This window comes from Panthera pardus, unplaced genomic scaffold (assembly GCF_024362965.1).
Source record: "Panthera pardus isolate Hobbes unplaced genomic scaffold, ASM2436296v1 HiC_scaffold_22, whole genome shotgun sequence".
Taxonomy (NCBI): Eukaryota; Metazoa; Chordata; class Mammalia; order Carnivora; family Felidae; genus Panthera; species Panthera pardus.
In genome coordinates, this window is record NW_026526788.1 from 80,452,691 (window position 1) to 80,474,645 (window position 21,955).

General features: G+C 52.5%; 2 protein-coding genes across 4 annotated transcripts in view; one reads left to right on the forward strand and one right to left on the reverse strand.

The window, feature by feature from the left end:
• Positions 1 to 9,833, forward strand: part of EDRF1 (erythroid differentiation regulatory factor 1) — a 40,079-nt gene extending 30,246 nt beyond the window's left edge. For 2 of the 3 annotated variants that reach the window (XM_019424650.2, XM_019424651.2), the window contains 2 exons: positions 628 to 779; positions 9,026 to 9,833. In XM_019424650.2, the coding sequence (XP_019280195.2) occupies positions 628 to 779; positions 9,026 to 9,182 (309 nt within the window). In that variant the 3' untranslated portion in view covers positions 9,183 to 9,833. Of the gene's footprint in view, positions 1 to 627; positions 780 to 6,231; positions 6,363 to 9,025 lie in introns of all 3 variants that reach the window. The other variant, XR_008424980.1, reaches the window with a different exon arrangement.
• Positions 9,834 to 11,460: 1,627 nt separating this feature from the next.
• On the reverse strand, positions 11,461 to 20,260 carry MMP21 (matrix metallopeptidase 21). Its single transcript, XM_019424654.2, has 7 exons — positions 18,405 to 20,260; positions 17,450 to 17,960; positions 16,554 to 16,693; positions 16,212 to 16,353; positions 14,778 to 15,035; positions 12,190 to 12,362; positions 11,461 to 11,933 (listed from the first exon to the last, which is right to left on the reverse strand). The coding sequence occupies exons 1-7, from the start codon at positions 18,564 to 18,566 to the stop codon at positions 11,634 to 11,636; spliced, it is 1,686 nt and encodes a 561-aa protein (XP_019280199.1). The 5' UTR covers positions 18,567 to 20,260; the 3' UTR covers positions 11,461 to 11,633.
• Positions 20,261 to 21,955: the final 1,695 nt, after the last annotated feature.

A 21,955-nucleotide genomic window follows, 5' to 3' on the forward strand; every position in this document is an offset into this window, starting at 1 on the left:
GCGAGGCTCGAACTCACAAACCATGAGATCGTGAGTCCAAGTCAAGAGTCCGACACTGAACCGACTGAGCCGCCCAGGCGCCCCTGTTGTGTTTGTTTTTAAGAAAGAGGCACGTAGCTCTTGTATAACTTCCGGTAAACTGCCAGGGAGCAGTTGAACGATGAATGGGCTTCAGCAAGCTCCTTGGAAAGCATCTCTGGTTTGCCTGGCTTTCCACCATTCATGCCACCTTCTGCTGGGGCGAAAAGCTTCCCCGAGTCCCCATCGCACGCCAGCCTGTCCAGCCCCGCTCTGTCACACCCCGTCGAGCATCCGTTTTCCTCCTGCTCTGTCAGTGTGCGCTCGGGGGAAGTAGGTTTCCATTCAGGATTAATTCCTACATAAGTGCCTGTTAGGTGTGAGACATTTTTCTCGGCTTTTAGTCTGTCGGATGATCTCCAGGATGAGGGGCTCGTCAGGGCCCCTGCCACCGACGGGCTGTGCCTGGGGGAAAATGACCTCGGGTCTGCTTTTGGTTTGTTTTTTGGCTAAAACGTTTATGGGGTGGACAGCACCGCAGCCCCATCCCTGGGTGCGGAGCCGTAATCGTCCGCTAGCTGAGGCGAAGTGACCTTTTGTCGTTGGTAGCCGAAGAGTGACGAGAGCGCTCCAGCCGCTGATCCTTCGCCTGGTCTCAGTCGAGAAGAAGTGATCAAGCTCCTCAGTATATTTGAATCTCGGTTGTCATTCCTTCTCCTTCAGTCCATCAAACTGCTGTCTTCAACTAAGAAGAAAACGAGGTAAATGGAATTGTTCTCTGGAAATTTCTTCTCTAGCACCTTACTTTGTAGAAAGGTAATTTCTACTGACCCCGGGAAAGGATAGGTTGTATTTGTTCTTGTTTTGTATGTGGGCGACCAGGGATTTAAGTGGTGCTGTGACCTGTTAAACCAGATGAGACTCCTCGCAGTGTGGCCTATGATACAGCGAAACTGTAGAAACAGATCTTGCTTCTAAGAGTAAATACCCTATTGGTTTTAATATTTGCCCTGAGAGAGATGAATGACCCTGGAATGAAGACCTCGACTGTTTCTAGTAACCCTTCTGAGCGTTGTCTTTAAGTGGGAAGTCAGGACTACAGTTTTGATACCCGGCACCAAATGCACCGATAGAAAGGAAGCAGATGACAGAATGTCAGAATCCTTGTAATGCCCAGGAACTTGGTGAAAAGAGTGAACGTCTTGGCAAAAAATGTTCTTCTACACCTGTATCAGCTTATACAATTCTGTTGTTTTACCAGACTTCTTATATTGGCATTATTAATTTAACTTGGAATTCTAGCAGTGAGTACTGGATCAGGAAGGTAACATAAATAATGTCTTTTTTTATTAATTTTTTTTTAACGTTCATTTATTTTTGAGAGAGAGAGTACGAGCAGGGGAGGAGCAGAGAGGGAGACACAGAACCCAAAGCAGGCTCCAGGCTCTGAGCTGTCAGCATGGAGCCCCGACGCGGGGCTGAAATCCACAGACTGGACCGTGAGATCATGACCTGAGCCGATGTCGGACACTTAACCGACTGAGCCACTCAGGCGCCCCAATAATGTCTTTCCTTTTAAAATATACATACAATCTGGCCATATTACAAAATTTGGAAAATAAGGGGAAAAAATCATTCATCTTAACACATACGTTGTCAGTTATCCCATGCATGTTTTACCAATTTATAATCTTCAGATACAGGTAATTTTCGTCTCTATTTTTTTTATTATTTTTTTAATGTTTATTTGTCTTTGAGAGAGAGGCAGCAGGTGAACAGGGGAAGGGCAGAGAGAAAGGGAGACAGAGAATCTGAAGCAGACTCCAGGCTCTGAGCTGTCAGCACAGAGCCCATCTATATTTGTTTTAATTTATACATAGTAAAATTTACTTTTTTGTGGCATACAGTTCTTCAGGCTTTAACAAACACTTAGAGAACTGTGTCTCCTGCCAAAATCACCATCCGGAACCGCTCTGTCACTTCAAGAATTCTCTTTTGCTGCCTCTTTGTGGTCAGCCCCAGGATTTCAGGGAGAAAGCGTGCTGTCTTTTACCATTAAGTGTAGCATCAGCTGTGGGTTTTTTATAAATGCCCTTAATCAGGTTGCGAATATTCTGGGGTGCCTGGATGGTTCAATGAATTAAGCGTCTGACCCTTGGTTTCAGCTCAGGTCATGTGATCTCACAGTTTTGTGAGTTTGAGCCCCATGTCGGGCTCTGCTCTAGCTGGTGGCACGGAGCCTGCTTGGGATTCTCTCTCACTGCCCCCCACCCCGCCCTTTGCCCCTCCCCCACTCACACTGTCTCTGTCTCAAATAAACTTAAAAAAATTTTTTTTAAGTTGAGAATGTTCCTCTCTGTTCCTAACTTTTATCATTAGTGGATGTTGAATTTTTGTTAGATGCTTCTGGTCTAAGCATTGAAATGACCACATTGTTTTCCTTCTTCAGTGTGTTAATGTGGGGCTCATTGAGAGTTTTTTTTTTTTTTTTTTTTTTAAGGTTAAAGCAGCTTTGCATCCCTGATATACACTACACTTTGTTGGGATTTATCATTCTTCTTAATATCCCTGGGGTTTCATGTACTAATACTTGATTTTTGTGTGTGTTTGTGGGGATGATTCTCTCCTGTTAGTGGTTTTGTCTGCTTTTGGGAGTAGAGCCTGCTGGCCTCATGAAATCAGTGTGCCCGTGTGTCCTCACCTGATTTTTAGAAGTGTAGAACTATTTCTTCCCTAAAGCTTTGTTAGAATTTACCAGTGAAAGGATCTTAACCTAGAGTTGGCTTTATTGAAAATTTTTCACAAAGAGTTTAGCTTCTTTTCATAGATAAAATTTTCTGAGTGAATGAAAGTCTTTTTGTCTGTTGTCAGATGTATAGGTTCACAGTATTCACTTACTATCATGCTAATGTCTAAAGGTGTTTGTAGTGGTAGCTTTTTTTCATTCCTGATATTGGCAACTTTGATCTTCCCCCCCCCCCCCCCCCTTGGTCAGTTTGGTTAGGAATTCATTGGTTGTATTGATTTTTTTTTTTTAATTTTTTTCTAATGTTTGTTTATTTTTGACAGAGCGTGAGAGGGGGAGGGGCAGAGGGAGAGGGAGACACAGAAACAGAAGCAGGCTCCAGGCTCTGAGCTGTCAGCACACAGCCCAATGCCGGGCTCAAACTGACAGACTGAGATCATGACCTGAGCCGAAGTCGGACGCTCAACTGACTGAGCCACCCAGGCGCCCCTCCCCCAGCAGTTTGAACCTGTTGTTCCTGGGTGCCTTGTGATGGTTTCTTCCCTCTTCGGTGTTTTTATTTCTCCTGCTCCATTGTCTCCTGTTTCTCCATGGTTCCAGCTGTTCCTGTGCTAGACTGATCTTCTGCATAGCTGTTATGAGTTCCCTTGCCTTTGCACCCTTTTTCGGGGCAGCAAGGGTTCAGTGTGATTTCTATTAACCTATCTTCAGGTTCGCTGATTCTTGATTTTAGTCACTTACAGTTGAACTTGTTGAAGGCATTCTGTTTACTGTGCTCATTTCTGCTATTCTTACTGGGTTCTTTGTGTGGGTTCCACCTCTCTGCTGAAGCTAGCCAGTCTGTTCTTACGTATTGTCCATGTTTTCCATTTGAGCCTTTTGACACAGTGATCCCTGTCCTAAATCCCCTGTCGGAGAGCTCCAGCATCCGTGTCATCTGAGTCTGGTTCTGCTGTCTTACACGTGTGGTTTCCTTACCTTTCTACATCTCTTGATTGTGGGAAACTGGACATCTCAGACTGAGGGGCATCATTTTCATCTCTCAGGAGTTTTTATACCTTTAGGAAAGGGGGTTGAGTTCAGTTTCCTAGTCTGGAGCTGAGCTGTGATTGAGATATTTTTTTGTCACTGCGGTTACTTTTTCACGAATCACAGGCTTCAAGTTCTCGAGCAGTGCCTGGGCTTAGTGTGGAGCGGGTCTCCTGATATCTTTCTTCCCGTCTACTCCACCTTTCGTTTTAGCATTTTCATGAGGAAGGTGTGTGGCACTTCAGAGAGGCTCTGTCTGCACCCTCTTAGCTCTAGTCCGGAGTCCTTGTTCCGTTCCTACTTGTCCTTCGGTGCGTCTAGTCTGTTGTGGCGGGAAGGGCGTTGGCCAGGCCTTCTCCTTTAGTTTGGGTAAACCTCTCTTAGGCAGAAACTGGGTCTCTGAGTCTCCGCGTTGGGCCTCACAGTGCCCCTGCCCCAGGGGAAGAGTGTGCCCACCCCCCCCCCCCCCCATTCACTGCTCTGTCTGCATCGACTCTCACCAGTGCCCGAAGGCTGACATGCCTTGTTGCCCTCCTCTCCCTCCTACCCGCTCCGACTCCACCCTGCAGATTAAGGCTTGCTTTTTTTTTTTTTTTTGCAACTTGATTTTATTTTATTTTTTTAAATTTTTTAACGTTTCTTTATTTTTGAGACAGAGCATGAACGGGGGAGGGTCAGAGAGAGAGGGAGACACAGAATCTGAAACAGGCTCCAGGCTCTGAGCGGTCAGCACAGAGCCCGACGCGGGGCTCAAACTCACGGACCGCGAGATCGTGACCTGAGCTGAAGTCAGCCGCTTAACCGACTGAGCCACCCAGGCGCCCCTATTTTTATCTTTTTAATACAATTTATTATCAGATTGGTTTCCATACAACACCCAGTGCTCATCCCAACAAGTGACCTCCTCAATGCCCATCACCCGTTTTCCCCTCTCCCCCATCCCCCATCAACCCTGTTTGTTCTCTGTATTTAAGAGTCTCTTATGGTTTGCCTCCCTCCCTCTCTGTAACTTTTTTTTTCCCCTTCCCCTCCCCCATGGTCTTTTCTTAATTTTCTCAGGATCCATATATGAGTGAAAACATATGGTATCTGTCTTTCTCTGCCTGACTTATTTCACTTAGCATAATACCCTCCAGGTCCCTCCACGTTGCTACAAATGGCCAGATTTCATTCTTTCTCATTGCCAAGTAGTATTCCGTTGTATGTATAAACCACATCTTCTCTCTCCATTTGTCAGTTGATGGGCATTTGGGCTCTTTCCATAATTTGGCTATTGTTGGGAGTGCTGCTATAAACATTGGCCATTCCCTGGAGAGGAGGATCTGGGTGGGGTTGCCTGCCCCTCTCGTAGCCGTAGCAGGTCCCGTTGCCCAGCCCACACGAAGGGCCTTTTTTAGGACTCTCACCAGGTTTTTTATGTGAGCATCTGGTGGGGTCCTTGAAGAAAAGCCTATAAGGCCAGGTGACCTCATCCTATACCTGCAGCTCCCAGGGGCCCCACGCTCCCTCACTCGGCCTCTCCCGGCTCGTTCGCTGTTGTAGCTAAATCCTTAGCAGTTTCAGAGTCTGCCGCAGGCCAGGAAGTACTTCTCCCTCTCCCTGTCTGTCCATAGTCTGCAGCCTCGGTGGCCCAGCAACCCCAACCCTTTGATAGATTCCAGCAGTCCCGAACTCCTGAAGTGGTAGTTTGTCCTGCTCTGTGCTGTTGGGTTTGTCCTAAGGGTGGGAATGATGCTCTAGCTGTCTCCGTTCTGAGCAGAAACCCCTCCAGTAAATGCTTTCGAACAATCCTCTGCGGCCTTAAGGAGAGCGTTTGTGGGGCGGAGCACTCAGCCTCGGGCACCTTCTCCGCCCTGTCCCTGCTTCTCAGCAGGGTCTGGTGGTCCGGGCAGCGGTTGGCAGACACCCCACCTTCTGAAGAACCAGAGAGGGAGAAGGCGGAGGGGACCGTGCATGTGGGGACACACGCAGTTGAAAAAGTTAGCGCTTTTCCTGTTTAACGGCAGTGGAAATTTTGAAATGTTTTATTGGTTTCCACAAGGTGGCGACATAAATATGTGTGAGAACCACCAGCTCTTTGTGGGTTTTCGCAAATTGGTGGTCTGAGTAATTGGCCAACGGGTGACAGTTCCGTCCTATGGTACCTTTTGTAAACATACCTGTCCTCTCCTCTGTGTGTGGCCTAAGTAGTTTTATTTTAGTGGAGGGTCTTCTGACCCGTCTTCTCAGGTTATTAATATCCTGTCAAAAAAAAACGCTTAAAGTTTTTGGGTAGGATGCATGAAGTCCTCTTGTGCTAACTTGTGTTAATTTTTTCAAAATTTATCGAAGACTGTTAAATGTGGTATTCGTGTGCATACAGTTAATATGTTGATAGGGCTCCAAAACAGACTGGTTCCTGAGTCCGTGTGTCTCTTGTGTGTCACTGGCCGGCACAGGAGATACACGTGACTTTGTCGCTAGGAGGGAGACCTGTGCTGTGGCCCTGCTACCTCACCAGGAGTCCAGGAGCGTTTCTGTCTGGAGTAAAAGGAGATCAGAGCTAGACTTGAAAAGAAAGGAAATGCTAGTAGGTTTCTGTTTTGTTGATTTTTTTTCTACCCACCCCACCTGTGCTTTAAAAAAGAAAAAGAAAAACTGAGCTTAGCAGTTAAAAATCTTAATTTTTTTGGGTGTCTGGGTGGCTCAGTTGGTTAAGCGTCGACTCTTGGTTTCGGCTCAGGTCATGATCTCATGGTTTCATGCCCCACGTTGGCCCCACATTGGCTATACGCGGGCAGCACAGAGCCTGCTCAAGATTCTCTCCCTTTCTCTCTGCCCCTCCCTCACTTGCACTGTATCTCTCTCTCAAAATAAATTTAAAAAACTTTTTAAATAAAAAATTTTAATTTTCTTTGAATCCTCTTATGACAATTTCCTCTTATGACAACCATGTGGTTCTGTTAGAAATGCTTTTTTGGTGGGGGGAGTGGGGCTGGGGCCTGGGTGGCTCAGTCGGTTAAGCGTCCGACTTTGGCTCAGGTCATGATCTCATAGTTCGTGGGTTTGAGCCCTGCACGGAGCTCTGTGCTGGCAGCTCAGATCCTGGAGCCTGCTTCGGATTCTCTGTCTCCTTCTCTCTCTACCCCTCCCCTGCTCATGTTCTCTCTCAGTCTCTCAAAAATTATGCGTTAAAAAAAAAAAACAATAAAAATGCTGCTTTTTTTTTTTTTTATGTTTGAGAGAGAGCGTTTATGTGAGTGGGGGTGGGGCAGAGAGGGAGACACAGAATCTGAAGCAGGCTCCAGGCTGTGAGCTGTCGGCACAGAGCCTGACACCGGCTCAAACTCACGAAACTCCAGATCACGACCTGAACTGAAGTTGGACGCTTAACTGAGCCACCCAGGTGCCCCTATAGAAATGCTTGTTTTGTGTATTGGGTTGTGCTTTTTCTTTTTGGATTAAGAACTTATTTACCCTTGTACTGTAGTTTTAATACTCATTACTTTAGCAGATTGGAGCCTCTTGACCTTTTGGTGGCTTTGGGGTTTCCTAGAATTGAAAACTATGAAAAATTAATCTTTGAGGGTTTGGGAAGCTCTTGACCATGGTGCAGAGGGCAGATCTTTTAGATTTATGGGCTGTGCCTGGCCAGGTATGTACATTTTATATTTTGTTAATATTAGGGGCACCTGGGTGGCCCAGTCGGTTAAGGGTTCGATTCTTGGTTTCAACTCAGATCATGATCTCACAGTTCATGGGTTCGAGCTCTGCATTGGGTTCTGCACTGATAGTGAAGAGCCTGCTCGGGATTCTCTCTCTCTGCCCCTCCCTTACTTGCATGCATGCATATACTGTCGCAAAATGAATAACTGAAAACTTTTTTAAAAATGGCATATATATATATATGTATATATGCAAATAATATATATGCATATGTATTTGTTAAAATTATTAAAAAGGAAAACAGAGATGTTAGCTGCCTTTGGAAGAAAGATAAGCTTTTGAAATGTTGGGGCCCTTCTTGTCAGAGTTCATGGTTCAGTGAGACTATTGATGAGAGTTGATTAAGGATGGGAATCATTTGTAGAAATTGGATGATGATTTAAGATTCAGAATTAGGATGAGAACAAATCTCAGAGGGTTTTAAATATATGATCCCAGCAGCCATCTATTATCTTTAGGCACTCAGCTAAAGTGTGGCATCATTGTCCATGAAGAATTAATTTTTGGAGCACTGGTTCTGATTAAGTACTGTTGCCTTGATTTGTCAGAAAGGAGTTAAAATTTTGTTTTTAATGTTTTATATTTGAGAGAGAGCATGAGCAGGGGAGGGGCATAGAGAGGGAGACACAGAATCGGAAGCAGGCCCCAGGCTCCGAGCCGTCAGCACAGAGCCCGACGAGGGGCTCGAACTCATGGACTGCGAGATCATGACCTGACCCGAAGTCGGACGCTTAACCAACTGAGCCACCCAGGCGCCCCCAGAAAGGAGTTTAAATTTCTTGTAAGATTATCAGAGGTTTTGCAAATGTCAACCCCAGCCCAGAACTAAAACCTAGCCATCTTAGGCCCAGACTGTACATGGTGAATGCATTTTAAACAGTCGCTTTACTGTGCCATGGGTGGTTTTGAGAGGAAGAGAGATTTTCCCGATTAAAGAAGTTGGAATAAGAGGGAGAAGAGAAATGAGGTTCTACAGAGGGTTCTCCAGGGAAGACCTCCCCACAGTCGCGTTAGATGTGTGCTCGTTAACAGGGCTGAGGGGTGTCAGGCTCAGCACGGAGGAGGGAGGAAATCCTGGGTAGCTTTCCAGGCCCCAGGCTGCCCCAGGCTGGATTTTCGTCGTAGCGTATCATCGGACATGCTGTTTTCTTCTTGTTTAATGCACTCCCCCCTCCGTGCGCTCCCCCCCCCCCCCCCACTGCTACCTCAGTAGACCGAAGATGCCATGAGCACGGGGACTCTGCTTGGTGGGTCTTGTTCACGGCCACGAGCAGTTCCCAGTACATAGTAGGCACTCAGATATTTGTGAAGAGAATGAACCTTGGTTTTAATTGACGTATTGAAGTAAATATCTAAAAACGGGCCTGGGAACAGTGACTGCGAGAAGGTAAGCATGGAATAGGCCTTAACGGACCACCCGCTTCCCTGTGGGCAGTGACGGTCGGGGACTGCTTATTTGGGTTTCTTTCTGGATCGTCGGTGGACCTCACTGTGCACTTCTGTTTTGTTTTTGTTTTAACGCGGCAGTAATACTGAAGAGGATGTAGTCCTCAAAACCAACAAGCAGATTTACTCCCAGCTTTTGAGAGCTACCGCTAACAGAAACTCCACTCTTCTGGAAAGGATCGACGTCCTCATCCAGTTGCTGGATCAGCTTGCTCGCGGCGGCAGTGGCGGCCAGTGACTCGGCCTGAAGCTCCGTCCGCAGAGACGCTGTCAGTGCCTTCTGCTCTTGGGGGCCGGTTTGTCCATTCGGTGCTTCGTGTCATTAAATAGGAGGGAAAGCCTCTCCTGTCCCTAAAGACAGGCACAGCAGTGGAAACACAGTTCTCTTTTCCCGTCGCGGACACATCGCGGTTGAGTTCTTTGCTTCATTTGAAGTGAAGGCAGAACCAGACTGAAAGCCCCCGGCGTTGGTTTTCAGAGACATACGTGGTGCCTCCGTGTTCACACCCTTGCTGTGATGCAGCTGCACTTGTAAACAGGTTTCAAGTCTGTTGGGCTCCATGGGTTTAAGATAGAATTATTTTGGATGATGTTACCGTGGTCAGGGGAACTTGGATCCAGATGCCTTTAGTGGTTCAGCTGGGTTCAAGAAACATCCTGCGTCTACGGCGCTTCCCGGTCGCACGGAAGGCGGCCCGCCCTCCCCCCGTGTCGCGGGCTGCGCGGTGTTGAGTTCGGGGCGCGCTCTGAGAGCGCCCGCTTCTCTCTGACTGGCTAGGACAGCCGATCGAGGATAGGTACTGCTCCCTCTTTCTTTCATTGTAAACTGGAAACTGTGAATAAGGTAAGAAAACTATTTTGAATAAATAAATTATTTATTTAAAATGTCTGTTATTTTTCCTGAATTTCACATTCTGCACTTTGAGTTTTGATTTGAACTGGTTTAATCAATCTTCCAAAGTGAAGATTAAAACATTAAAAATCTCTGCCATTCACCGCATCGTCACAGAACGGGACGCTGCTTACACCTGTCACGCACGGCTCTTGTCTGGGCACCCGCGCGAGCTCTGCTTTCTCCGTGCCCACCTCGCGCTGCCTACCTGCCCTGGCACCACAGCCTCCGTTTCAAAGAAACAGAAATCGGGCAGGCTGTCTCCCGTCGGGTTGACGGCAGGGACGTGTAGACGGGAGCCTGCTCTGCCGCCACGTCCGTCCGGCTGGCCCCGAGTGTGGGCTCGGCCCCGAGTGCAGGCTCACCCCCGACCTTCAGCGCCTCCCGCAGCCCCTGCGCCTTGGTCAGTAGCCCCTCCGCTCAGTGGCCGTGCCCTCTGGAGGAATCTGAACCGTACCGGAAAGTTGTCTGGAATAAAGCTGGCCCTTTACGAGGTGCTTTCTCGAAAGCGCGCCGAGCTTTTCAGGTGTTTTCCTTGGCGGTGAGTTGACACCTGTCCCAGCTTGACGGGACCGTCGCTGGCCCTGTCCTTTGTCTACTTCTTTGTTATCTGGTTTGCGTTTCCTTGGGACAGATGTGCATCCGTTCTCAAAAACCACTGAAGGCATTTAAAGTTTTAACTAAGTCGTGAAACAGATGTACAAAAGCAGACATCGTCCGTCGGGACAGCTGTCCCTCCGCTTCCCCTGCGGCGAGTGCTGTCCTCACTGGTCCAGCCCGCACACTTCCCCTGAGAAGATCCAGTTTTGAAGTAAGCTGGCATCAGGATGTCGCGTTCCCGGTCTTGTCTCCTGGCCTCTCCTTGGCTGAACAGCCTTTTAGTCGAGGAATATTCGTCTCTAAGCAAGAAGATGGCAATTCTAGCCGTCTTCACTTGTCGAAACAATAATATGAACGTTCCCTACATGGGGGAGAAAAAAAGTCTGGCTAAATGTTGTAATTTGCCGATTTTAAATGAGTGCTTCTTCAAGTGCTTGAGCCTTGGCTGGTAGGTGGGCAGAATCGTGCTATTTGTGGCCTGGTTGTTGAGACGACTTGCCTTTCAGTTAATTTCAGTGCAGGGATGGAGAGAAGGTGCCAGGGCCCCGGGGCTGGAGTCAGAGGCAGGGGTCGCCGGAAGCCGCCGCGTTGACCCTGCTGGGAAGGACACAACGGTGAGCTTCAGTTTCTAGGACTAGAAACGTGCAAAGTAGTGTGGGCCTTGGCACTCCGTCGGAGTTGTGAAGATGGAGAGGAACGCGTGGGGAAGCCTTCCAGATGCTGGCCGCGAGGGAGACGGAAGTTGCACGCCAGCAAGTGTGGAGCGCAGTAGTGGAGCTTCTCCGCTGAATCCCTAAGGTTTCAGGGCAGTAACACCACTCCTGTGTTCAGGGAGCCGGATCTCCTTCCGTGATTGGATCCTTTGGCCACGGCTACGTTCCCATCCAGCCATGAAATCGGTACGGGGGTGACGGGTGGCAGGAGGACAGGGATGTGTCAGGATTTTTTTTTTTTTTTTTTTTTAACCTTTCCTAAAAATGTCCTAAAATCATTTGGTAATTTTTTTTTTTTTTTTTTTGGGGGGGCCTGTAAAACGGACTTCTAAACCAAGTATTTGAAAAGTTAAGGTAATAGCTTTTTCCACTGGGTTTTAGCCCTATTTGTTTCGGTTACTAAAGATCTGGTTTATTTTCTTTGTAAAAGACCCGACTTTCTCTCAGAAGAGAAATCCCTTTCTCCACTTGCCTGTTTTTCTCCTTACATGTTCAGGGTGGAGGCATGGACATCACAAATGTCAAACCACCTCCCTGAGATGGGCTGCTTTGGAAATAAGCCATTTGAAGGAAGCCAAGGCTGGTGCTGTTTGTCCTTGGCGTTAACCACTTTCCAGTACGCATTGCCTTTGAGCAAAAAAACGGAGTTGTGTGCGTAGGAGTAATAGGCTGAATCTATATTTCTGAAAGGATGGTTTTGTGGCTCTATTCCTGGAAATACCTCCGTAATCTTCATTGGATAAGAATCAAGTACTTGATTTCTGTTGACATCAAATGCAAACACCTGCAAAGCAAGTAAGAAAGTGAGACCGGCATTTCTGAAAATGATTTGATTTTTAGATTAATTTTAGGAATGAGCTAAGTAAATCTGTAGCTTTGCACCAAATTCTCTGGGCTTGAATTTCTTAATTTTCCACATGATGGGACCCGCCATGGTCATACAGGGCCGAGGCAATTGAGAACAGCTTTTAACAACTTGGCCCTCTGACAAACCTCGGGGGGTGATAGAAGCCACACCAAGCTGGAAAGCCTCTACTCACGAGGGACTCTTTGAAGAAGTAAATTAACTGTTTTCTTCGGTCATAAAAGGCAGTGTCCAGAGGACTTGGAATGCCAGGAAATCCTTCCGAAATCAGTCTGGGGTAGCTTCTCCCTTGTTCATCCTCTGTGTAGGCCTGATCCTTGTCGCTGTCATATCTCCAGTACTGATTTCCTGAGAGCCAAACAAAACATGCTTATATGGCTTATTACCATTTAATTATGGACGACGACTAAGAGGCTCACTTTCAGTCTAGGGCTCCGCCAACCGTGATGTTTCGCCATGACCCCAGAAGAAGGCAGGACCTCAGCATCTGAGTGAAGCCTCCACTCAAGTGAATGATTCTGCAGGTCTTGAATTACTTCTAGATCGGTTCTGACAATCATTGCCGCTATTAAGATGTTGGTTGCCTTTTGCAGGGCACGCCGGCCCCCTGGTGCTCATCAAAAGCAAAAACAAAATGACAAATCGTACGGTCTTTTTCACATAAGCATCATCTTTTTTTTTTTTTCCCCTTCTTCCTATGTAGTCTCATGATCTTCCTTTTACATGTTAGGATCCCAGGGGTTGCCGTGAATCGTTTTCCCATCATAATATAAGCCCTCTTTTTACAGAAAACAATCTCGATGCTTATGATCAGGTGTTTTAAAGATTTTAATCTCTACACCCAGGGGGGGATTAAACAACCCCGAGATCAAGAGTCACATGCTCTACCAACTAAGCCAGCCAGGCACCCCAGCTTTTTGTCAGGGTTGTAGAATTCTGCGGTTTGACTACCACCTCGGTTGTACAGATGAGGAAACCAGAGAAGCCCTGAAGCACTTCATCCGGATTCACGGCCCAGGTGGGGCCGGTGCGGCCCGAGACTCCCTTATTCCACCCCGGCGACTCGACCCGCTGTCCTGTGAAGGCACAGCTCGTAATGTTGCTCTGTTTCAGTTCACGATCCAGATGCCTATTTCGTGCTCTGAAACAGCACAGGACTCTTCTGGACTCTCGTTGTTAGTTGCTCATCCCGAACCCTGGCATATGGTCAGCATAAAATAGAATAAATCCACTGAGCTAGAGGTTTTTGTGTTCACAACCTACGTCACATCACAGTCAGTTCCGTTCCGTAGCAGCCGCCCACGCGAGCTCTCTCTCGCCCTCGGCCCCTGCTTCTACCCCCATCCCCAAAAGGTTTGCCTTTGAGAGAAAACAGTGACGTTTGTCCAGCCAATGGCGCAGTTCACTCTAACTGGAATATTTGAATTTAAAGTATTCTCGGCCAGTTAAACTTAAGAGGTTTTTTACAGCTCCGAGACTGAAATACACGTGTTGTTACGGCAGTCCCCCACGATGACCTAATTCTGTAACGAAGAGTCTTTGTTGCCTATGGAAGCTCTCGTCCAGGACTTCTTAGGACCCTGAGAGATGTGCTTCCAACTCTGAGAGCCCTGAACTAGACAAGTCCGCCCTGGGCAATTTGTTTCTGTAACTGCACTCCATTCTTCCTTTGTGCGATGTAAAGAAAATTAAGGCCAGATTCATGCACTGGTTTCTTGCGGCAAAATCCGCACGCAGCTTCCTTTGGGTTTGGCTCTTGCCTCTCTGACTCCTGAGCCATTTAAGGCCAGAGGGTCCTATTGCCAGGGCTCAGGCAGACCGAGGGCACACAGCTTACCTCTGGGGCAGTTCGGGGAAGGGAAAGAAAAAGCAGCCACAGAATCTTGTTTGTGCTTAGACTCCGGGCATTTGGTTTGCAAAGAGCCAGCCTCCGTGACACGGGCAGAGGCCCCCGGGCAAGGCGGTCCTGGCCTGTCTTCTCTGCGCATCCGCTGACCCCAGACCCCCGCCTCGGTCTCTGCCTCCCAGCAACACACTGATCCCCCTGCTCAGAAACTGCCACCGACGCCTCACTGCCTGCTGGCTGAAGTCCAGCCCCCGGCCATGGTGCTCGAGGCTCTCGGGGCTCAGGCTGACCCTGTCTTTCCAACCTAATCTCGTCCTGTGTGAGTGCCCTGCCCCTGAGCCCCGCAGGTTCAGCTGTCTGACATCTTTTCCCCTCCCTCTAAAGCCTTGCTTCCGCTTCCTGTGTCATACCCCCCACCCCCCACCCCCCACCCCCGTCCACACTTCCCCCATCACACCCCCACTGTCCTGGCGGGGCTCCCGGGGTCCCACATGGCCTCCGGGTCTGGGTCAAAAGCCCTGACTTCTGGGTGGCTCCAGCCTCTGGTTCCAGGTGGCCGTGGTCACCTTATCTGCTCTCCTTCACCACAGGCTTCTAGCGGGGGGCTTCTAAGGCTCCTCCTCTCCGGAGGAAGAGTTAGCTAAAACTGCTGTCGGAGGGGGGGGGGGCCCTTTCTTACAGGTCTCGGGCCACCACCTCTGCCTGGCACAGCCGGTTCACTAATTATCATTCATTTGTTCATGTGACGCATTCGGCGCCTTCGTACCCTGTGCTCAGAGCTTACAGTCCAGTGGGACAAGCCAGTCAGGTGAGTCATTGCAAGAGCACTAGAAGATTCCCTGGCACAGGGCTCGAAGCCCTCGTTCCGAGTGCGCCTGTGGGATACAAGAAATCGAGCCACCCGGGAGAACCTCTACCTTTAAAGAAATAGCGTTCGTCTCTTCTCCACGTCCAGAGGTGGACAAAAGCGTCTATGTTTTGTGTTGGGATTCCGCGCCAGCCACTGGGGATTTGGATGGGATCCCCGTAGCGTGTCCGGCTGTTTCGATTTTCGTAAAGCCAGTACCAGCCGTTGCGGAAGAAATACGTGCTAAACCTCATCATCACTGCTCCGTATTGGTTTCTCTCTTTGCGAATCCAGTCAAATGCGGTATCAAACGATCCTTCACATGAACCTTCGAAAAAAAAAAAAAAGTCCCTTGTCACCTGTGGCAAAAACCAACTGTTGCTACTTTCACGTGTGATTCAAATAGAGATCATTACAAAGCTGGAGTTTTCGATTAAACTTTTTTTTTTTTTAGCATTTATTTTTCAGAGAGAAAGAGCGCGAGAGGGGGAGGAGCAGAGAGAGCCGGAGACACAGAACGGGAAGCAGGCTCCAGGCTCCGAGCTGTCAGCACAGAGCCCGACGCGGGGCTCGAACCCACGAACCGCGAGATCGTGATCTGAGCTGACGCTGGACGCTTGACTGACTGAGCCAACCAAGCGCCCGTCTCTTCAGCGGTCTTAAAGCCAGACGCCACACAAGGCTGGAAGTAGGCCTGCCCGGAGGCGGGGGGGAGGGGGGCCTGCAGCACTGCTGGCTCCCGTGGGCCGTTCCGGCTCATCTTGGTTCTCTCAGAGGTTCTCTTAGAGGCGCTCCCGGGCCTCTAAGTGTCTCCATGCGGATGCTGGTCATGTGATCACCTTCACCACAGCTGATGCCTCCTGGTGGCTGGCCTGACCTCATTAGAGGCAAGAAGCTTGGTTCTGGGCACACACCAGAGTAAGACTGGCTCTGAGGGAAACACGTGCTGTCCTGGCACCGCTTACTCTCCCCGGAGGCCCAGGGCCAAGAACATAGGGTCCGAGTGGAACAGAAGGGGGTGGTCTCTGTGTTCGGTGGAAAAGGGGAGGGCAGCTCGCTTTCCCTTCAGCCTCCAGGCTAAGCCATTAGTCACTTCAGTTAACTAACCATTCACACCTTAGACTGAAAGTTGATCCTCCCTGCTCTTTGCTTTGGGACGGCGGGAACCTTCTCCCTGGGGCACCTTCTCCCTGGGGCTTCCGGGATCTGTAGCTCCCGGGGGAGGGGGGAGGCCACCCCTTGGGCGGCCAGTGCTGTTTGGAAAACCGCCAAGCCCTGCTCCTTCCTCCCAGAGATGTGATGTAGCACGTGAAGCAGAGGCCACAGGAGGGAATATCCTTGCCGGTGGCCACCTGCATCCCAGAGCTAGAAGGCAGCTACTGCTGGCTGCTCTTGGAGTCGTACTGTTCCGTGCTCTTGGGGGGCCCGGCCTCCCGATAGGGAGCGGGGGTCCTGTTGAGTGTCCTCTGGGAGGTCTGAGGATGATCTCCCAGAACAGTCTTACCGTACAGCTTCTGAATGGCTTTTCTGTCCGACCAGTCCAGCTCAAACGCAGGCTCCTGGGGAGTATAATTCGGCCGCATTACGGATCCTGTCCTGTACGTGTGAGGCAGGCCGAGTACGTGGCCGATTTCATGGACGGCCACCTAGAAGGGGACACAAACCACGGGTGCAGCGCCGACCGTGGGCGTCCGAGCGCCTGCCAGCGGCGGGCCTCGCCAAGGGGAAGGGGGACGATGGTGAAAATCGGGGAACCTTCCCAGAAGGCTGTCCGCTCTTCCCTGAACTCCAGCCCACCCTGCACCGCCCTCTGCCCGGTCACTCCCCGTGGCCCGAGACCACTTACTTTGAGAAGGCTGATGCCCGCATCACTGCTGGGAGGTGTGAAGTGCTCATCATCGTCAAAGTGGATGTCGCCCAGGCGCCAGGCATGTGCAAACTCCTGCCCGCTGCCATCAAAAACCCGGGGACAGCCCAGGTGCCGGCCTGGCAAGGGGACAGGGAGCACAGACACGTTCCCCAAAACGGTCACGGCCTCGAGGAGCTTGTAGTCCAGGAGCGGAAGCCACAACTCGCCTGCGCCACAGCGTTTTGAAGTCTAAACACTAAACACGCAGACTCTGTGGGAGCCCAGAGAAGGGTGCGGGGCATGGGGGTGCTATCAAAAGGCAAGATCCGAGTTGGATCCTAACAGCTGACGGGTCAGGACAGGAAGAAGGTGCAGCCCAATGATCACGTCCCCTCGCACGAACGCTGGGGACTTCTCACAGCAGGGAGTCAAGGGAGTCAGCAGGGCAGCCCCTAGCACCCCTCGATCCCAGCAGGGGCGCCTGCAGAGAAGTTACTTTGTCCAAACCCACCTGGCTAGGAGGGGTCAGTGCCCTGGCTCGTACCCTGCTGAGCTCGCTCCCTGCAGCAATGCTCACTGGGCTGACCTGCTCCAAGACCAGCAGTGAGGGGCCTTCACTGATGTCCCTATGTGACTCCCCCCGCCCCCCGTCCTGTGCAGGGTGGCGTGCCCGCACCCTTCCCGGTGAGCTGTACTGAAGCGCCTACACAGGGTTTACGACATGACCACGCCGCCGCCAGGGGCCGTCTCGGGACACCCCGGGAGGCAGCGGTCGTGGCACCGCTGGACAGGTGACCAGGGCGGGGCTCCCTATGCTAACCGGGCCCTGCCTGCGGCCGTGGGGGCCGGTGCCCGGGAGCCCAGGGTTGGCTCGCCGTCTTCGCCCTTCTCACCTCGTCCGAACCCCAGTTTTATGTCCACCGCGGCCCCGGGGGCGGCGAGGTCCTCCCGGAAGTCCAGCGGCGTCACCTCGCTCCACATCCTGAAGGCCAGTCTGAGGATGTGCCGCTGCTCGTCCACGGACAGCTGGCCGCTGGCGCCCTCCCCCAGCAGCCGCCACGTCAGCGTCCTCTTGGCGAAGGCCCGGGTGTCCCCGCGGGGCGCGGCGTCCTCGGGCCGCGGGCTCCGTGGCGGTAGCGGCCGCGCGAAGCGCTTGGGCCGCACCCGGGGCGGCGGGGACGCCGGCGGCCGCGTGTCGGGGACGCCGCAGCGCGGCCTGTTCATGGCCGCCAGCGTGGCCGCGTCCAGCCGCCCGCTCGCAGGCAGCGCGTTGACCTTCTGGAACCTGCGCACGGCCTCGGCCAGGGCGGCGGCCCGGGGGCCCGCGGGCGGCGCGGCGGGGCCGGGGGTCCGGGAGCCGGGCCCGGGGGGCGCGTCGGCCCAGCCGTACTTGGACAGGAAGCGCTGCGGAGAGAAGCGGCGAGCGGTGGGGCGCGGGTGTGTGGGGTTTACGGAATGGGCGGGGGGGCGGGGGAGGCTGTGTGTCGCTACGCGTGTCTGCAGCCACGGGGCGTGGTCACCCGTGTCGCGCGGCACGGCCAGCCCGTGGTTATGGGTCGTTTGCGGGAGGCCCCCCGCCCCCGACCTGAGGCGGCGTGGGTGTGCCCGCGCATGCATGTGCCCAGCTCTGCACGTGTCCTAGTCTGCACGTGCCTGCGTGTGCGCAGGCTTGCACGTGCACGGGTCCGCCTGCGCACGCGCCCCCGTGTGCACCTGCCGGCGTGTGCACGTGCCTGCGTGTGCTAGGGTTCACCTGTGCGCGTGCCCCCGTGCGCACCTGCCTGCGTGTGCGAGGGTTCACCGTGCACGTGGGCACGTGCGTGCGGCTGGTGCCGGGGCTCCTCCTACCTGCGCGGCGAGGGCGTCCGCGATGGGCTGGGCCCGGCGCAGCGGGGGCGGCTCCAGGTCCGAGCGGTCCCGGCTGTGGAACAGCGGCTCCGGCCCGGCGGCCCGGGGGGCAGCGAGCCAGCAGAGCAGCAGGCTCCGACGGAGGATGGAGGCGGCCAGCATGGCCCGGTCTGCGCGCTGCCCTCCGGCTTCCCTCCCGTCTCCCTCCTGCGGCCCGGGCCCCCGGGGATGCTTTTATAAGCAGCACTTCCGCTCTGGGGAGCCGTGCGTGTCCGAGGCCTTCGCAGCCAGGTCTGAAGTGTGCCCGCCGGGAGGCCCTGGCCCTGCCGCCCTTTGAAGACCCCAGGAGTGCCCTTCTCGTTGGGGTGAGAATGTTTGCCCCGTCCTCAGGTAATTACATCCTGCCCTGGCAGCCTCGTGTGGATTCCGTTTCTGTGGTGACGCGCTCCCGGGCCGGCTGGCTGCCCCGGTGAGCAGTGGAATGTTCGCGAAGTCCGGGGGTCCTGTCGGTAGAAGTGCGAAACCTGGCCGCCAACCACCTGCTGTCGCTCACTGCACCTGCGGCCTGACTACCTGATCATCAGTTTGGTCACAGCGTGGGTCCTTTCTTTTCTTGGAGGGCCCGGGTTGCAGATCTTGTTTCCCGGATCTCTTCTTGTTCCTTTTCATACAAAGGATACTTCATCAGTATGGGAAAACGTAAAATTGAAAAGTACTGAGAATCAAGGAGGAAATCCAGTGATTCAGAGGGTGAACATTTGGTGAACATTCTTGCAGGTACACGTATTGTGTACGTTCACGGGGAAGTACGTGTGTATAGTTTTACGCAAACCGTGTTCTCTATTAGCTAAAACCCGGTGATTCGAATGTCACGGGCAGCTTCGGTGTTCGTGAACGTAGGCGTTTGTCTTCCTAGTCAATGGCTGTGTGGTGTCCTAGTCTGTGGGTCAGGGATTTTTATACGAGGGTAAACTAGGATCCCTGGAGGTTCTAGAACTGGCCCCTCTCAGTTCACCCTCACAAAGGAGTCTTTTGAAGGAGGGGAAGGGAGGGGGTGGAGGGTGGAGAAGAAAATATTACGCAGGGCCAGGCTCAGCTGCGTGGACCTCGTAACTAGTCACGTCTGGAGAGGCTGGGAGAAGTGAGTGAGGCCCTCCAGGCACTTGGCTGCAGGTGAGAGCTTCGAATGTCAGTGTCAAAGGTCTGAAAACAGCAAGTGTGCAGGTGTGGGGCTGGCCCTTAGCGACTCCTTCATCAAATCCTCATGACTGTTCTAGGGACAGGGAACCTGGAAATAAACGGGGTGGACCCATTCTTTGCCATCAGGGAACTTTTTTTTTTTTAATATATTTTTTTTAATACTCGTTTATTCTTGAAAGACAGCACGAGCAGGGGAGGGGCAGAGAGAGAGGGAGACACAGAATCCGAAGCAGGCTCCGGGCTCCGAGCTGTCGGCACAGAGCCCGACGCGGGACTCAAACTCAGGAACCATGAGATCGTGACCTGAGCCGAAGTCGGACGTCAGACACTTAACCGACTGAGCCACCCAGGCGCCCCCACGGAACTTCTATTCTAAGTGGAGGAGACAGACAATAAACCACACAATGAATGAAAAATTCAAACAGTGACAGGGGCTAACGGTGTAAATCAGAAAAGCGAATGCTTTGGAGGTGGGGAGTCCATATTAAGATGGGCAGGAGAGACCTCTTGTAAAGATGAAATGGAAGCAGTGGAAGAAAAGAGAGACACTGTCACGTGTGACTGGGGATTCATGTGTGGTGTGGGCGAAGGAAAGGACAAGTGCAAAGGCCCTGAGGCAGGATCCGGCGGAGTAGCAGAGGGCCGGTGGAGGGTCAGTGAGGGGGAGGGGGAGGTGAGGACGGAAAAGAGAGGGTGGATGGGAAGATGACGAGGGACGTGGAGGTCGGGTAAATTGGATTCTACCCTAAGTTCAGTGGAGATCTTTTGAGCAGGAGAGTGACTTTATTGATTCGTTATTTAAAGAATCCTCCCGGGGTGCCTGGTTGGCCCAGAGGACCAGGCGATTCTTGATCTCAGGGTTCAGTTCGAACCTCATGTTGGGTGTAGAGATTACTTAAATAAATAAACTGAAATCCTTCCAGTTGCTCTATGGAAGGTAGATAAAAAGGGGTGCAGCCCAGAGGCAGGTGTAGACGGCACCGGCTGGCCTGGCACTCCTTCCTGGGTGTTCCCCGCCCCAGCAGCCCTTCTGTACTAGGTTGGTCTGTCTGATGGCCCTGCAGCCCGAGACCTGTCACGGGGCTCCGGGACACTGGCGTTCCGAGGCAGGGCACAGTGCTAGGCTGTGACCCAGCGGGATCCGTTCCTAGTGAGGTCCCAGGAAAGGGTGTTTGGCCTCACACGGGGGCTGTGGCGGCGAGGCCAGCACCTGTGACATCAGGGTGTTGTGCTCAGTCAGCTCCGGTCAGCTCGGAGACCTCTGGGGCCGGCCACGCACCAGGTGGGGACACAAGAGCGAGCAGGGTTTGGGGGGACGTGATTAGAAACCCTCCCAGGGCTTCCCGGGTGTAATCGGAGACCCACTGAGGGAGGGTGACGGGGAGAGACGGAAGAAGGAGGCCCCTCCGGGTCGGGAGGTGGCAGTTTTAATAAGCGAAGGGAACGTACATTCCAGGTTCGTCCTGGGCGGCGGGCGGGACTAATGGATCCCTGCACCTGCCCGCTGGATCTTGAAAGCTTATCAACAGGCTCTACCTGGGCCGAGTCCCACGTCACCTTTCAAGGCTGTGTCCTCGGAGCAGCCGCCGGGAACGGGAAAGGCAAGAGGAACAGAACCCACGTTCCGGGGACTGGGAGGGGGTGAGGGGCTCGCGGGTCAGTCGGCAGTCACGTCTTTTAGATGACCTTCTCCAGCAGGGCCCTTCTGGTCACTAAGGGCGGCTTACCGTCAGCTGTGTCCACAGATCTCCACCCCCACCCCTACCCCCGGCTAAAGCCCTCTCCCCGTCTCCTACCGACGTGATCTCCCAGCTCCCTGAACCGGCACCACTGGGGTGAGAGGACTCGCGGTCACCCCTCTGGGAGGAGCCTGGCGGAGGGGAGGGAAGCCCGGGTCCGCAGTCAGGAGACAAGTGTGGTTCAGGGTGTGGAATTTCTCATTACCCTCACCCCCACTTCGCACACTCGGAAGCAAGCCCCAGGCACCCTGTATAATTCTGTGCGTGAAGATCCTACTGGGGGTCTGCACAAGATAGACGCGTTGGGAAGCAAAGCCAAGCATCATCCTGCCTTAAGACGGGGCGACAACCCTGTGTTATCACATTTCCCCGGGCAGCCTTCACGGTTTCAACGCTGGCCTCGTTCTCTCTTAACTTCTAAGTGGCCTTCTGAGCCGAAGGCCCATCCGAACGCTTCTGTAAAAAGCGAGGAGGGTGAAAGGCAGGCTCGAAATGACGCCAGGCGGCACGCAGGCCCTTTGCCCTTCCCACGTTGACTGCGGCGCCGGGGGGGGGGCGGGACGGTGCCGGGCGGCTGCCGGTCCCCACGGCCGCGCCCACGAGGTCCGCTCT